At 35.3% G+C, this 16,244-nt stretch overlaps 1 protein-coding gene across 1 annotated transcript; it reads left to right on the plus strand.

The window, feature by feature from the left end:
- Nucleotides 1-240: 240 nt before the first annotated feature.
- On the plus strand, nt 241-3,926 carry LOC133815010 (uncharacterized). Its single transcript, XM_062247905.1, has 5 exons — nt 241-280; nt 1,604-2,175; nt 2,275-2,422; nt 2,700-3,784; nt 3,858-3,926. Exons 1-5 carry the CDS (start codon nt 241-243, stop codon nt 3,924-3,926), a joined length of 1,914 nt encoding a protein of 637 aa, XP_062103889.1.
- The last annotated feature ends 12,318 nt before the right edge of the window (nt 3,927-16,244 follow it).

Genomic DNA, 16,244 nt, shown 5'->3' on the forward strand with positions numbered 1-16,244 from the left:
TTTACACAAAAAATACTAAAACTAATTAAATATTTTTAATTATTGCTAAAGCTTTCTAATTTTCACTTAAACAAATAAAATAAATAAAAAAATTAAGAAAAAGAAAAGACCTAAATTTACTCCAACCATTAGTACCGTTAAAAAACCAAAAAAGGCTGAAGGTTGAAGACGTCGACTTTAAGTTTTGAAGAATACCTGTGAAGATAAGTGTGAGGGGCATTTCAGTGGAAACTTTCCACAATGATTCCACGATTTGAAGAAAAAGGGGACCTTGACTATGGTTAGTAGTATATATTGCTTTATTTGTTTTTATATAGATAGAATATGAAGTTGACTAGTGGGTTTAATCTATGTTATTTTTTAAAGCGTGTGATTCTGGCTGCTTTTTTTTTTGTTTGGATTTTTTAATGGGTATGGTCACATGTATTTGTGTTGATTGTTTGTGTGTAAGAAGGATATCGTGTGTGAAGATTGTTAATTATATATGTACGCCCTGATTTTCCCACGGGCTGTTAGCGGGCTGAGATACGGCCTAATCATGTCTACCACGTGGACATCCCCAAGACCGGAGCTGCCATCGTAAGATCCTACCTCCTTAGCTCGAGGTAACCTAAAGGTTTGCCAAGATTACTTAAGGACCGAGTCTGGACTCTGAAGGCCTTAGGTCGAGGGAAGCATCCAGCTCGTGGTACGAGCTAGAGTTAGAGGCTGTGACCTTTTATAAAGTCAACCACGCAAGGTAAACGTGCATATATCAGACATCACGTGTCTGATATATCCCTGACTTCTCAGACACGCAACATGAACGTGCGTATTCAGACACCCACGACTGGGTTGGGCTGTGCGGCCCATTATCCCCCTTACCTATTGATTAGACCACACTTCATGTGTCAGGTTTTAGGAATTAATCATGAATGTCACAGAGTTGACATGATAGGTAAGAAGGTCACGGGATGACCTTCTTACCAACTCCCAGGTGCCCTCTCCTATAAATATGGAGACCCTGGGAGTTGCAAAGGGTTGGATTCTATTGTGTAAGGAAATACCCTGTAAAAGAATACCAAGCATATAGCAATAATATTGACTGGTGGAGTAGAAGGATTTTAACCTTTGAACCACTAAAAAACGTGATTGGGTCACCAGTCCATTTACAAAGATCATTCATCTGTTTCGGTTCATAGTTAAGCACTAATCCCTTCCTCTTATTTTCTTAATTACCTATTGGCGAAGAACCGCGTCAACAATATATATATATATATATATATTAGGGGTTGATTCCAAGTTCTTTACTGATGTATCATTATTGATGACTTGCCAGTCTTGAGGAATCACGTTGTTTTGGAGCCATTAAGAGAAAAGGACAGAGTAATACATAGTGAAGCCATTGAGAGTGATGTAAATGACCATTATGCCCCAAATACACCACATTTTATGCCTTTTGATCAAGTTGACCCAATTAAACCCCCATATGGGGAACTAGGCATAGAGATTCCTTGCACATACCCCACTGCCCAAAATATTCTCACACCAGTTGCAATCGTAGACACAGAAGGGGTTGAGCATATAAATGAATATTTATATGAAGATCTTCATTTATGAGAAGAATTTGAGACAGAAGTTGCTACTGAGCAAAGACATGAAGAAGAACACAATACAGGTGAGCAAGGGCAGGAAGAAGAAACTCGAGATGATAAGTTTGAGTTGAGGGAGGAAGAGTATGAAGGTCATGTTGTAGATGAGGATGAGGATGAGGAAGAGGAAGAGTATCACTGTAATGACCCTAGGGAATGGTGGAACTGTGTAGTTGATGATTGTGAGGGTAATGATGGTGAGAGTGATGGGTTTGATTATGAAGATGAACTTCAAAGTTTACCAAGTGAAGATGATGGGAGTGGTTCTTCCAAAAGGCATCGAGAATTTAATCCTAAGGTTCACTTGGAAAAAGTCAAATTTGTTCTCAAAGTGGAATTTTCTTCTGTGGAGTTGCTGAGAGAAGCAATTAAAACATATTTCATACAAGTTGATAGGGAGTACTACTTTGTCTTCAATAACTGTAAAAAATTGAGGGTAAAGTGCAATGGTAAAGGATGTCCTTGGGTGTTGTATGCTTATGTACAGAGGGACAATATGACATTTAGGATAAACACACTTGTAGATGAGCATTCTTACAGTTTGGTATTTAAGAATAGACATGTGACTGGAGGGTGGTTGGCGAAGCATTTCATTGAAAATTTCAGAGCAAACCCAAACATGTAGTGGAACCAATTCAAACAGATAACTACCAATACCAAGTTTTTTGAAGTTTCTGATTGGAGTTTCTACAGAGCTAAGAAAGAGGCTATGGACATGCTTGAAGGAAGTGTAAGAGATCAATTTGCAATTGTGGAGGATTACTGTAACCAAATTTTGGCTACTAACCCAGGTTAGTACAACATATTTACTTTTGGTATTTTAATGCAAATAATATAACTATTTGAACAATTTTACTAGTATTTTAATTTCCAATAAAGAACTTCAGAACCTATTTTGTATCAGGTAGCACAGCTTTGTTGAAGACTACCATGAGAGGTGAAAAATGGTACTTCCAAAGAGTTTACATTTGCTTGAAGGCATGCAAAGAAGGATTCCTTAAGTGGTGTAGGCCTTTGATAGGAATGGATGGGTGTTTCCTTAAAGGATATTGTAAGGGTATGTTGCAGCTGTAGGTGTTGATGGGGAGAACTCATTATTCCCTATAGCTTATGCAGTAGTGGAGAAAGAGAACACTGAGACATGGAAATGGTTCCTTGGGTTGGTAAAGGAAGATTTAGATATTGATGACCCTTCAAGGTTCACACTAATGAGTGATAGACAAAAAGGGCTTGAGAATGCTATGAAGATGCTATTTCAAGGTTTACATATAAGGTATTGCGTAAGACATATGCACTCAAATTTTAAGAAAGAGTACCCTGGTTTGTTGTTGAAACAAATGTTGTGGGCAGCTGCTAGAGCTTCTACCAAAGCAGAATTTTTTAAATGCATGAATGCAATAAAGGATGTAAATGAAGGTGCATACAACTGGTTAAATGCTAAGAGTCCCACTGTATGGACAAGATCACATTTCAATGAGGTCGTAAAATGTGATATGGTGTTGAATAATATGTGTGAGAGTTTCAACTCTGCCATTGTTGAAGCAAGAGACAAGGCCATTGTTACACTTCTAGAGAAGATTAGATTTTGGTTAATGGTTAGATTTTGCAAGAAAAGGGAAAGTGTTGACAAATGGAAAGATGGGATTAGCAAGAGGCTATGGGAGCTTCTTGAGAAAAACAAAGTCATAGCCAAAAAATGCCACGCAACAAGAGCATCATGCACAAAGTTTGAGGTTAGACAAGAAAGAGAGGGAAAGTTTACCGTAGACTTAATGGCTCAAACTTGCACATGTAGGCGATTTGAGTTGAATGGCATTCCATGTGCCCATGCAGTGGCATCCATTTGGGTAAGGAGACTCAATGTGATAGATTATGTTCATGACTACTACAAGAAGGATGCATTTGTTAAAGCTTATAAAGGTGTTGTGGAACCTATGCCAAGTCATGATAAATGGACATTAAGCATTAATCAAATTCTTCCACCTCCTCAATACAAGCTTCCTGGAAGACCAAAAAATTCTAGGAAAAGAGAAGTAGATGAGCCCCCTGCTGGTGCCACAAAAGCTAATCGACTTGGAGCCAAAATGCATTGCTCCAAGTGTGGTGGTGAAGGACATAACAAATCCTCTTGTACTAGCCAAATCAATGCACAAGTAAAATCTTTATTGGTTAACATATTAATTAATTTAAGTTAATTGAACTTTACTGATTAGATTTACTATAAAGTGCTTGATGGTTGAACAAGCCAAACCTGCAAAGAAGATGGGTAGACCTCTTGCAAAGAATCCAAAGTAGGATTCCATAAGAAGGAAGGAAAGGCTAAAAAGACAAAAGGCTAGGGTGGCTGCTTCAGCTAGTCAGCAAAGCAACACCCCATTTATATGACTACATATATGATATGTATTTTTGAATGTAGTTTGCTTAACTATATCTCTAATTGTTAGAACTATTTTGAGAAGTTAATATGTATTTTTGGATGCAACTAGAACTGGACAATGTTCTGAGAGAATAGTCATCCGTTTTGTAATTCTTTTGGTTCTCTAAGTGTTAAATTTTTTTTAGAACTTAATTCTCTGTTTCGGTTGCTATTATGAGCAACTGCTTTGATGTTACAAAAAATTTCGGTTTATGAAAAAAACTTTGCTATTGTTCTTCACTCATACAAAAATAATTCTTGGATATTTTACAATACAAGATGAATACACAAGAAAAAAATTCACAAAGATCCCATTTTTATACAGAAGCATCAACCATAAACACCCAAATTACATTACAAAGCAACCCAATAGAAAAACCAACAAAACGATCAAGGTTAAACCAACAAATTACATTTTATTATTTTCCCTATAAAAACCAATTTCTTCAAATGAAGAATAATCCTTCTACAACTATGGGCATAGCTATCACAATATAAGCATCTTCACATAGTTCATTCTTCTCTCTAATACACTTATTTTCTTAAAAAATCGAAGAATTATTTTCTTCAAATATCTTTCTTTAATCAAACATACGGCTGGATCATTAAAAAAGAAATCAACTTAATGACTGAACCCATTTAGATCTCTTCTTTCTTTATCGTGAATTTGGGGCTGATTGCGTCGTCTTCCTCGGAGATATCTATCTTCTCATTGACATTGCCAACAGCTGGGAAATCAAAGTCGCCTTTTATACCTCTGGTTCTATCTGTCATTTGGGGCTGCTTCTTCTCCCTGTTCTTCTTCGTCGTCTCAGAAAGGAAGTTGCGTTACTTCATTTTTTTTTGTAATGGTTGCCTAGATTTCAGTTTTAATGAGTTTTTTTATTTATTTAATTTTTTTTATTCTAATTAAACTTATTAAGTTAAAATTAAAATTTTAAACAATAGCTAATAATATCTAAATTAGTTTTTTTAGTAATATCTAAACTAGTTTTGAATTTTGAAAAATTATGAGTTTTTTTTTAAATAAAATAAAATTGCGGACCAATACTTACATGACACTTGTACTCTACCAAGTCAAAAATATTAGTTAACATGTGGTACCTACGGAATGCAAGCAATACATAACGTTTGGTACTTTAACAGCCAAAAACAAAGTATTAGTACTTAAGTGTAAGTAAATGTAAACTTGTGGTACTTTATCCGCAAATTTCCTATATGTGTATAATATGAAATTTTCCTAGTTTATGTTATGGGTAAATATCTAGAATCCACGTGTCACAAAATAGATATAGAAGATTTTGAGATCATGAACAAACGAGCCCTAACACTATCACTCACGAGAAGGTGAGGAGACAACTCCCTCATGAGAAGGAGACAACACATTTGACAGGGAGTACGGCCGCAAGCCACCCCAACAGGATAGCAGGCATACTACCCATCGAGCAAGCAATAGGCATTAGACATGCATCCCATTGGTCCCTTTTACGTAAAACATGCTTAAGGGTAATTATGTAAATAGACTTGTATAATTAAAAAAAATACAAGACACTTTGGTGTGTTTGGTAGCACTTAAAAAAATAGTTATTTATTTAATTAATTAAAAAATTTGACAATTAAATATAAAATGTGTTTGGTAACTCTATTTTTATTTATTATTTTTTTAAATTTTAATTAAAATTTTGAAAATAGAATTTTTTCACTTTCAATTTTTTTTAAACAATTTTTAATTTTTCCTTTCTATTTTTTCTTCTTTTCTTCAAATCAACACATCATATTGTTAAACAAAAAATAAAAATAAAAGTTATCAAACACGTTTATTATTTTTTGTTTTTAAAAACAAAAAACAAAAAACAAAAATAGTTACCAAACATATTTTTATTTTTTAAAAATAAAGAAACAAAAATAAAATAATATTTCCATTTTTGTGTTTAAAAAATTCAAAAACAAAATTTTTACCAAACGGGCCCTTTACTTTCTTCCTAGCTCTATTCTTGTCCCAATTAATTTATTTTAGGAATAATTACATCTCCCACCGTAATATAAAAAAAAATTCGTTTTATATAGTAGGTTTAATAAATTACAAAAATACGGGACCCCCAACCATATATATATATGTTGACCTTTGTTTTAATTTTTTTTTGTCTTTAAATTCAGGCATACAGTTTTCTCCAACCATTTTTTTTACCTTTGTTTTAATAATAAAAGTAATAATAATTATAGTTACTACCTTCAATAAAAGAAAATAAAGTAGATTAATTTAGTTTTATTTAAAATAAATGTATTTATTAATATTAAAATTAATATTTATACAATTACTCAAAAAATAAATAAATATTTATACAAGTTACAATATATTGTTAATTAAAATTAATATTAATAATTATATGTTACAATATACAGTTAAAGATAATCACAATATTATTATTCTTTATAAAAATATTATATATATATTTTTTAAATCATAACTATTTAAATCTCAACACTCAATGTTAAACCAAAATCATAATTTAATCAAAGTTTCAAGTTTTGTTACAAAAATATATTTAAAGTTAAAAAAATAGTTTTGTAAATCTTTGTAATAATCATGTTAAATAAATTTATAAATATTTATGGAAATGTGAGTTACAAAAATAAACTTTTTAGTTGTGAAATTAGTTTTGTAAATTGTTGTTACAAAAATGTAAAACTTGTTTAAAAAAAATATTGTATTTCACCACTATATTCAATAAAGTGTTTTATAAATAATGAATATCTTAAATTTATATTTTTAAGTTGTATAACATAAATATGATGGTTCATGTAATTTTTGGTACAATATTGTAACAATATGGAAAAGTATAATATTTTTATGTATATTTTGTTTATGATTTCTTAACTATAAAATATTTTCGTAAATGTTAGTTACAAAAATATCTTTCTTAGTTGTAAAACTAGATTTGTAAACCATTGTTACAAAAATAAAAAAAATTTAGTTACGAATTTGTTTGTAAGTTTTATCTAAAAAAAAAGTCTACAATTGTATAACTGATTTTGTAAATATTATTTATAAACATGTAACAGATATTTACAAGTTTGTAACAGATATTTGCTGGAAACGTTGATTACAAAAAAATATATTTTACAGCTTTTATTTATAGTTTTGCCACTTCGTATTTACACTTTTGCCATTCCGTGTTTTTATCCAAAAATTCCGTATTTTTGTAATGCGCTGTATTTTTCAGATTTTTTTTTTTAACTTTTAGTGCCTTTTTTGTAGATTTCCCTTTATTTTATACTTAGACTATTAACGAGAATCTAGTGGTAACACTTTTCGTGTTGTCTGTGGAAAAGATTTCTTATAAGCCTTCTCTACAATCAAACCTTTGAAGAAAAGAACTCAAGATTCAACGGTCGAAGAAAAACCAATGTAGTTCCAAAACAGAAATGTCAATGTTATAGTTTAATTTCCAAATTTAGCTAAATATTCATAGGCTTTAACTTTATGTAGTCACGCCTTCATGTAACCTTAGTCCTCATTATAAATAAGAGGCGGAGGGATTATTGTATTTTTTAGACACAAGACACTACTCAAATTCATCCGATCTTGGAGTAGCTAAGTTTATTAATACCAACATTAATATGTGGGCATAGATTACTTTTCTGGGGCAGTCCTTAATTTGTCGTTGACTAAAAACTGAGTCAACTAGGAGTACCTTGGTTTGTGATATGCTTCCTATTTCAATGATCGATCTATCATGACACACCTCATTTCTTATCAACATCGCAAATATAAACATAATAGTAAACCTCACACACCCAAAGGATATTAAAAAAAAAGCGAATACGAGACAAGGCCACAGATTAAGGTGAGTGAAAAATATGAACCAGCTATTCCATACATGATACAAAAAAAGAGCAACTAAAACAAATTTGTAACATTTAAATATGACCGAATCACCAAGAATGGAGGAGGTAGGCCAAACGTAACATCTAACAAAATAATTAAACCTTGAATTAGAAGGATCATGTATGGAACGTACTACAAAATAATGATGTTTGTATCGATGTACCTAAAAACGGCCAAAAGGGAATATCTTCCTACATAGTGAACATATCCACTAATTTGAACAAAAGACTGGCACTTCAGTAAATTCCTCAACCCCAGCAGCATATTTCTCTTCAAGAATCCTTAGGTGCAGATGAGTTTGCGTCTGATGAGTGTCATTATCAATCAAAGAATAAAAAATTGGCTTTGTTAGTGACTTCGAAGCCCAAGCCTCAAGACCATTGTTGGGCCCGTTTTCCATCAGCACCCCCTCTCGGCCCAACAACCTCCACTCAGCCCAAGACAGAAGCCCACTTGTTGCCTCCTTGCCCTTCGGCCCAGCAACCTCTAGCTCCTCATAGTAGGCCCTCCTCCAGCTGCTCCCAGCCCAAGCCTCCACGGGCCATCCCAACCCACAGACCATGCGAGCCCAACAGCTCCTAGGCCCACGACAGCTGCCATCTACATCTGCCTTTTTTCCCTTGGGCCAACATTGTCCCCTTGTCCCACAATATCCAAAAATGACACATTTTCCTAAATTTTTGTACATATTTTATTACAAAATCCATCATTATACCCTAAAATTTACATTTACTTGCCATATTATTATTCATTTAATCAATTTAATTTATTTAAATTGATTATTTTAATACTTACATTTGGCTATAAATAGGTAGTTTCAAGACCATTTTTAGGGGTTGCTTAATTTATGGTTACTATCATCTTTTCTACACTTTCTCTCTACCATTCTCTTCTTCATTTTAGTATTTTTCAAGAACATTTTCAAGCATGTATCTCTTTTTGTATTGTAATCTCTACTCTAGTTATGAGTTTCTAATTTTTTAAAATTTATTAAAGTGATGATAAAACGATATGTAATTAGATAATGCTTATTTTGTATGTTGATTCCTCATTTTGTGCAATAAAATCTATGCATTTTTTTTCTTTAAATATCTTATTTCATCTTTAATATCTTGTATTTTTTTAGTGTTGGAACATATTTACACTTTGTTCTTCATTTGTGCAAAATCATAATGTTCTTTGATTAAGATGTGTCATTAAATTGAACACATCCAAACTTAGAACAAAAATATTATGTTTTGCCCTATAAGTAATGTTCTTTGATTTTTTTTTCTTCATTAGATTAATTCACACTAAATCCTTTGAAATTATAATTTTAAAAGTGAAGATAAATCCTATATTTCTATAATAACTTGGGTTTAAATAGAAAATCTAATTTTTAAAAAAATAATAGTTTGATTAATTTTTACTATCAATAAAAAAGAGAATCAATATACTTATAAATATTATTAAATTTACATTTTTTTGAATTCTATTACCTTACTAATCTTTATTTTACAACTTTTTTACAAATCATAATTTCTTTATTTTTCTTGTCTTAAATACTTTATTTTCTTGACATTAAATCTTATCAATTTTTGGAGCTAGGTTAGAGTTTATTTAATTTTGAATTTAAAATAATATTTTTTTTAGTCAATTTTTTTGAGTTCGACCTCGTGTTTTTTTTTTGTCAATTTTTTTGGGTTCGACCTCGTGCTTACACGAATACTATACTTAAAACATACATGCTTTTGGTCAATCAAGTATCAATGACATGATTGTTTAGATAAAACTGCTGACCGCCTCCAAAAGACGAGAAATTCATCATAGGTCCACTGTTTGGCATCGATTGGTCAGTCATTACTTTCAAATGCTGAATTTCGTCTTTAAGTGCATCATTGAATGCTGTGAGAAATAAACAAAAAAAAAATGTCAATTATCTGTAAGAAGAAGAACTCCATTTTGGATAATAAATGCAAGTTATGACATGTTCATGGGATGAAGAGGACATTTAAAAGCACTAGCACTTGATAGTAGCTTCATGTTTATCCAGTTTAAGACTCATCCCTTTGTCAAAACATCACATTATTTTTCTTTTTCCAAAATTAACACATGAAGAGAATAATTATACTTATTTTGGATAAGTAATTAGCAGTTTTGATGGAGAAATTTAAGTACTTGATCAAAAGACTCAAAAATATCTATCCAAGCGTCTAGTATAGGACTAAAAGTAACCTAATGATTTCAAACATCACACATATCAACTAACCCAACAACCAACCAAAAAAAAACATCTCATTTTACAGAAAATCCCCTATTTTTTTTTTAACTAGACAATTTCAACCCACTCATCTAGTTTAAGATTATGGTAACCTCCTAATCCCTCCAAATATCACACAAATCAACCAACCACCAGCTAACATGGTAAGAACAATATCTCAATTTATAGAAAACTAAACATGCTATGGGGAATTTTTTACTTTTTTTCCAAAATAATTAAAGACGAAAAAACACACACAATTCATTTTTGTATATTTTTCGTAATATAATTTCTAAAGCTTAGAAAGATTCGTACATCCATTACAACGTTAGACAAAAATCAAAGTTGAGCAACATATATTATTAATTCCAAACCCTAAAAAGGTAAACATGGTAATGTCGTTACACTGCTGGAGCCATCAATAGACCACTTGCAACCCCAAGGGGTGGTATAGTGGTAAGGATGAACAAACTTGAGGAGCTACTCCAGGGTTTGAGTCCCCCATTAACTCAAAACTTGGGGCCACTAGGAGGTCTCTCGGTCGAATTGCCAGGGCCCACAAATGAAAAAGATGAAAAAATAAAAATTAACAAACCACTGCTAGGGCCCACAATAATGATTGCCCTTCTAAGTCATTATTGTTCAACATGTTATTGCTTATGGTAACCTGTTGGTTGCAACCCCTTCTTTCTACCCAAGGCAACAAAAAGGAAGCTTGAGAGGGGAAAAAGGGATAGGAATCCATAGAGAAATTAAGGCTTACTTGAGAATTGGGTTCATTTTAAGATTAGGTGGAAGACAAAAGATATATAGGATACAAACATATTGGCTTTCCACTCGGCCAAATAGTTAAGTTAGTTTAGTAAATGAGGAAGGAACTCCTCACATATTCTAAGAATGATTGTATTTTAACATTCAATTCATTGAAGAAGATAGGATTGAAAGACTATGAATGTAGGGTGGTCACTATTTTCTTCAGATTTTTCTGAGCCCAACACAAGAGGTAAGTGTAACTCAAGAAATATAATAGTCACTGTTGACAGATAATAGGAAATCAAATCCGATGATTTGATTATGGCTGTGAATCCTTAGTTTCCTCATTTAGAGGATTTATAAATTAATTTTATTTATTATGTGATTGAGGGTATTGTCTATAGAAACCCTATATATATGTGTACAAATTGTATTGTAAAAGATATACAGAAATAAAAACAATCATTTCTCACCATTTTCTATATGGTATTAGCACTTTAGGTTTCCTTCTCTTCTTCGGTCATCTCTGTCCGACCACTATATATATATATGTAAATTTATTTCTTTTCATCGTTTCCGGCGAATCCAGAAGACATCCTTGGCTCTAGGTGACTCCAGTTCGGTGTAGTTCTCTCGGATTCTCTCGAAAACTCAAAGACTAGAAACTTCTTGCCCTTCAGGCGACCCACATCCCTCTCGGCTCTAGGTGATTTCAGTTCGGCGTTGACGTTCTCGGCCAGTCCTCAAAAAAGGCATTCGCAAGCCTCGGTCTCCCTTCCTAGCCTCGGTCTCTTCAGTCACAAGTCCTAGTCGCACGAGTTAAGATGTCGACCAATGATGATGTGTCATCTCAAACTATTTGGCCGCACTCAGCCCAAACACAACCCACTGAAATTGTTTCTAATTCCAGTTCTGCCCAAACTCAGCCCAATAGTTCTATGGGCTCTCTTTATAGCCCTGACAGTGGCTCTCTTCATATCACATGCCATTAGCTTGATGGAAAAAATGATCTACAATGGGCCCAATCAGTTAAACTTACCATTTGTGGTCGTGGGAAACTTGGTTACATTATTGGTGCTCTCTCTACACCTCCTTCCACTGATCCTACATACAAGGTATGGAAAGTTGAAACTTCTATTGTTCTTGCATGGCTAATTAATTCGATGGACTCAAAAATCAGCTGCAAATATTTATTTTTTAAGACTGCTAAGGAAGTGTGGGAAGCTGCCCAAAAAATGTATTATGATCTCGGTAACGCTTCTCAGGTTTTTGAAATTTGTACCATGCTCAAAGAAATCAAACAAGGTAATCAAATTGCTACCCAATATTTTTTAGACTTACAAGACTTGTGGGAGGAACTAGATCTATATCTAGATACCACACCGTTGTGTGCTAACTGCACTATGATCTAGCGCAACAATTAGAGAAAGGACGTATGATTGGTCGTTCCCCATTTCCTGATACTGAAGAAGCATTCTCTGAGGTTAGACGTGAAGAAGCACGTCATCGTGTCATGCTCACTACTCATGAACTACAACCTATTGAAAGTTCGGCCCTTGTTTCCAAATCAGGCCCACCACCATAGGGCAGATCCAATCCTAACCCTCGACCTAATCGTAAGGATGATAGACCTTGGTGTGATCATTGTCAGTGTCACAGTCATACTCGATCCACTTGTTGGGTAATCCATGGAAAACCACTCAACTAGACTTCGGGTTACCAGAATGAGAGAAAAGCCTACTAAACTCAGACTGAGAGTATCACTGATCAAAATAGTGATGATGCCCCTTCATTCAGTAAGGAACAACTTGCACGTTTATACACTCTTCTGAGTCAATCATCCATAAAACCCAATTCCGGTCCTGAGTGTAATGCCCTGGATAACCAAGACCGTTACACTGTGTATTTTAAAATAGTGCAAGACTTTCTAATCAAGTCGTTTGAACAATAATGTGTTCCTAAAGTCAACTATCAGGTCTTGGTTAAAAGATTTTGATTATAAACAGTTAATTTTCATTAAAAAAAAATGTTTGGTACATGGGATCCCAAAAACAAGGTTTAAGTGACAATTTACAATCCTCAAAAGTTTAATACAAACAAAAGCCACTCTAATGGAAAATTATAAGTTCTAGGCCTCTATCCTTGTACTTTCCCTCGGTCGTGGCGGTCGAGCATTTGACTATGTACACTTCGCCCCCAGAGCTCTCCAAATTGTGGTTGGTCCAACTTTCCTTTGCCTTTACTTGTACCACGTAGTACCCATGAGCCAAGGCCCAGAAAGAAAACCATAAACAACAAACACACAAATAGTAGTAACATTCAAACAATCTCAGTAGAGTCATTCAAAGATTAAACAGAATATAAGCATCAAGCTAATAACAGTAAGCATGAATTTTCAAGAATATACTTTAACCAGTGATACAAATGCCCAGGGCCGGTGCCCTTAGGCCGAGCCCTCTGTTTACTAAACTGACACCGACTCGCTAAGGCTAAGTCCATGGTTTACTTAGGTGACCTTGGCTCACAGTGGCCAAGCCGTGTCCAATGCGCTAATCGTCAGACTGACTCCTTTAGGCCGTACTTTAACATTTCACAAAATAATAATATAGTTACACAACACATATATCCAAATACAGTGAACCTTAGTCCCAAACACAACCACATGGGTGCAATTTTCTTACCTTGAATTCCCGAGAAGAGGATACACAACAATCCCGAGCACGATCCTCAGATTTGAGCCCTAGTGATAAACCTAGTAACAGTGTTAATGGGTAACCATCAATTTCTAATCCAAATAAATACTTAGGAAACAATAGCTAGCCTCCGAGACCTCAATTTCTACTAAATCGGGTAGTAGAAATCATCCCGAGCGCTTAGGTTTGAATTCCCGAGCCTCCCTAAGCCTAAAAACTAATGTAGGTCAAAGTTCCCTAGGCGGGTTGCGACCTGGCCCTAAGGGTCGTGACGCGCCCTCAAACAGAGACACGACCACATGCATCTAGGGGAGGTGGGCCGCGACTTGCCCCCTAGGGCCACGGCGCACCTTCAAGACAGAGAGCTCTCCTAGGGAATTCTGAGCATGCGTGCCACGACGCCCATGAGTTGGGTCGCGACGCGCCCCCATGAACCCAGAATTTTCTGGGTTTCCTTAGCATTCTTCCCAGCCAAATTCCCACAATTCATTCTTAACAAGCCTCCTAACCAAAACCAAGCTTAGTTACGAGTCTAGAACTCTTAGTCACATATTTTAAACACAAATCCTCAAGAATCATACTGAAGCCATTACCTCAATTCAGTAGTAATTCATCACCCAATACTCAATTCATTTTCAACCTAATGATCTAGATTTTCTAGCAAAACAGAGACAAAACTTTACCTCAATTGTTGCTTGAATCCTCATAAGCTTTCTGCCTTCTACCAGCTCTAAATTCCTGACTTCCTAAGCTTTAATTCCAGCCTTTCCCAGCTTAGCCCAAGCCTTTCCTCGTCAAATTTAAATTTCCCCTAAGCTTCCAAGTATAGGAGAGGGAAAGAGAATCGTGAGTGAGAGAGATGAGAGAGAGCTGTGTGTTTCCACCACCTTCTGGTTGCCCCCTTTGTGTTCTATTGAGTATATAACTTAATTAGAAAAGACCAAACTGCCCCTTATCACTAACCCAACCCTTAATTTACCCCAAAGGATAGAATGGTCATTTTCCCCCGATTCTCGCTAATTCCTCAAATGTTCCTACTATTAACCAATTAACCCCGCCACGTATAATTAATTACCACATATTTATTCATTACCCAATAAACCCCAAAATATTCTCTAAATTCCCAAAAATACCCTTAGGCTCCCCCAAGCCGGGTATTAAACCCTCTGTGACTATTTCGCTAACCCGTTCACTAGGACCATCTCGAGCCATATACTGCTAATATATCCACATAATAATGTGGTCTCAATCATATATCACATAAAATCACATTTATGCCATTAACGAGCCAAAATTACAAATATGCCCTTATAAGCTATAAATGGTGTAACGCCCTACTACCTTAGAGCCGTTACTTAGTGAGTTTAAAACGGAAATTGTGCAACTAACTGACTCTGCGAGGTTTCTGATAACCAAAAGTGTGACTAAACCAGATTTCAAGGCTGTACTCTTTGAAAATGTTTAGTTTCATTGAAAACATTAAGTATCAAACATCTGGTATCCAAAAAATAAGGTTTATAAAATATATACAACTCAAAAATAGATTTACACCAGGTTGACTATCAAAAGAATAAGTTAATACAGCCATATACAAAATGCCCCCAACCAAAGCAGTCGAGCAGGCCGAACATGTACGCGTCGCCCCCACGCTCTCCATACTCATGGCCGGTTGACTGACTCTTTGCTTTTACCTGCAACACGGAGCACCCGTGAGCCGAAGCCCAGCAAGAAAACCCAAATAGTACATAACATATGCATTGAATATAGCTGACATATAATCCACTGATAAATAGGAAAGCCATCAGACTGAACAAGCACGACCATGCTGCCCCAGAGGCCTTACTAAAGCCTGGGGTCTCGGTCCTCACCGTAAGGATAACTCATGTATCCATTGGGTCCCACCCTGGCTATAAGCACCCCATGTGCTAAGTGTTACTTCCGGCCCCAAGGCCGTTCTCGGCCTTCGCCGCTCTCGGCCTTAGCCGTTCATTTCATTATAATCACACATATTGTACATCTCGAAATAATCATCCAAACATATAATAATTCATTTAAGGTTATACATTTGCACATAATACAATCTAGGGCCATGCCCTGCAATAGCACTGTGGGCCCATGCCTTGATCTCGGGTGTTACGGTTTTCTTACTTGTATCCCAAGCTTTCCTGATGCACCAAGGCCACAAGCACAGTCCTCTAGCACGAGCCTTTCCGAAATCCTAGTCACAACACACATAAAACACTTTTAATACTAACTAAACCCAAAACCACTTCCCGGGACCAATCCCGTACTCTCGGGACCTCTAATTCCTTAAAACAATACATTGGAACCATCCCCCGCGTCCCCGGGCAAAAGCCCTAAAAACCCAACTTTTTGGCTGCCAAAATGGCCTAGGGCCGCGGCACTCCCCTCAAGGGCCGCGACGCCCAGCGGCTAGGCCACATCCTGAAGCATCCTCGCGCCGCGACGCCCAAGAATAGGGCCGCGGCGCTCCTTCGTGAACCCAGATTTCTGGGTTTTCTCTTGCGTTTTTCCCGAGCTACAACCTCCCCAAATCAACCCAAACAAATACCTAAACCCCAAGATCAATTTAAAACTTCATATGAACCATCTAACAACCTAT

The sequence above is a fragment of the Humulus lupulus genome, chromosome 2 (genome assembly GCF_963169125.1).
Source record: "Humulus lupulus chromosome 2, drHumLupu1.1, whole genome shotgun sequence".
Taxonomy (NCBI): domain Eukaryota; kingdom Viridiplantae; phylum Streptophyta; class Magnoliopsida; order Rosales; family Cannabaceae; genus Humulus; species Humulus lupulus.

Coding starts and splice junctions, on each gene's coding strand:
- LOC133815010 (XM_062247905.1), top strand. CDS start 241: ATGATTCCACGATTTGAAGAAAAAGGGGACCTTGACTATG. Junction 2,423..2,699: donor AATTTTGGCTACTAACCCAG/GTTAGTACAACA, acceptor GGTATGTTGCAG/CTGTAGGTGTTGATGGGGAG. Junction 3,785..3,857: donor CTAGCCAAATCAATGCACAA/GTAAAATCTTTA, acceptor TTTACTATAAAG/TGCTTGATGGTTGAACAAGC.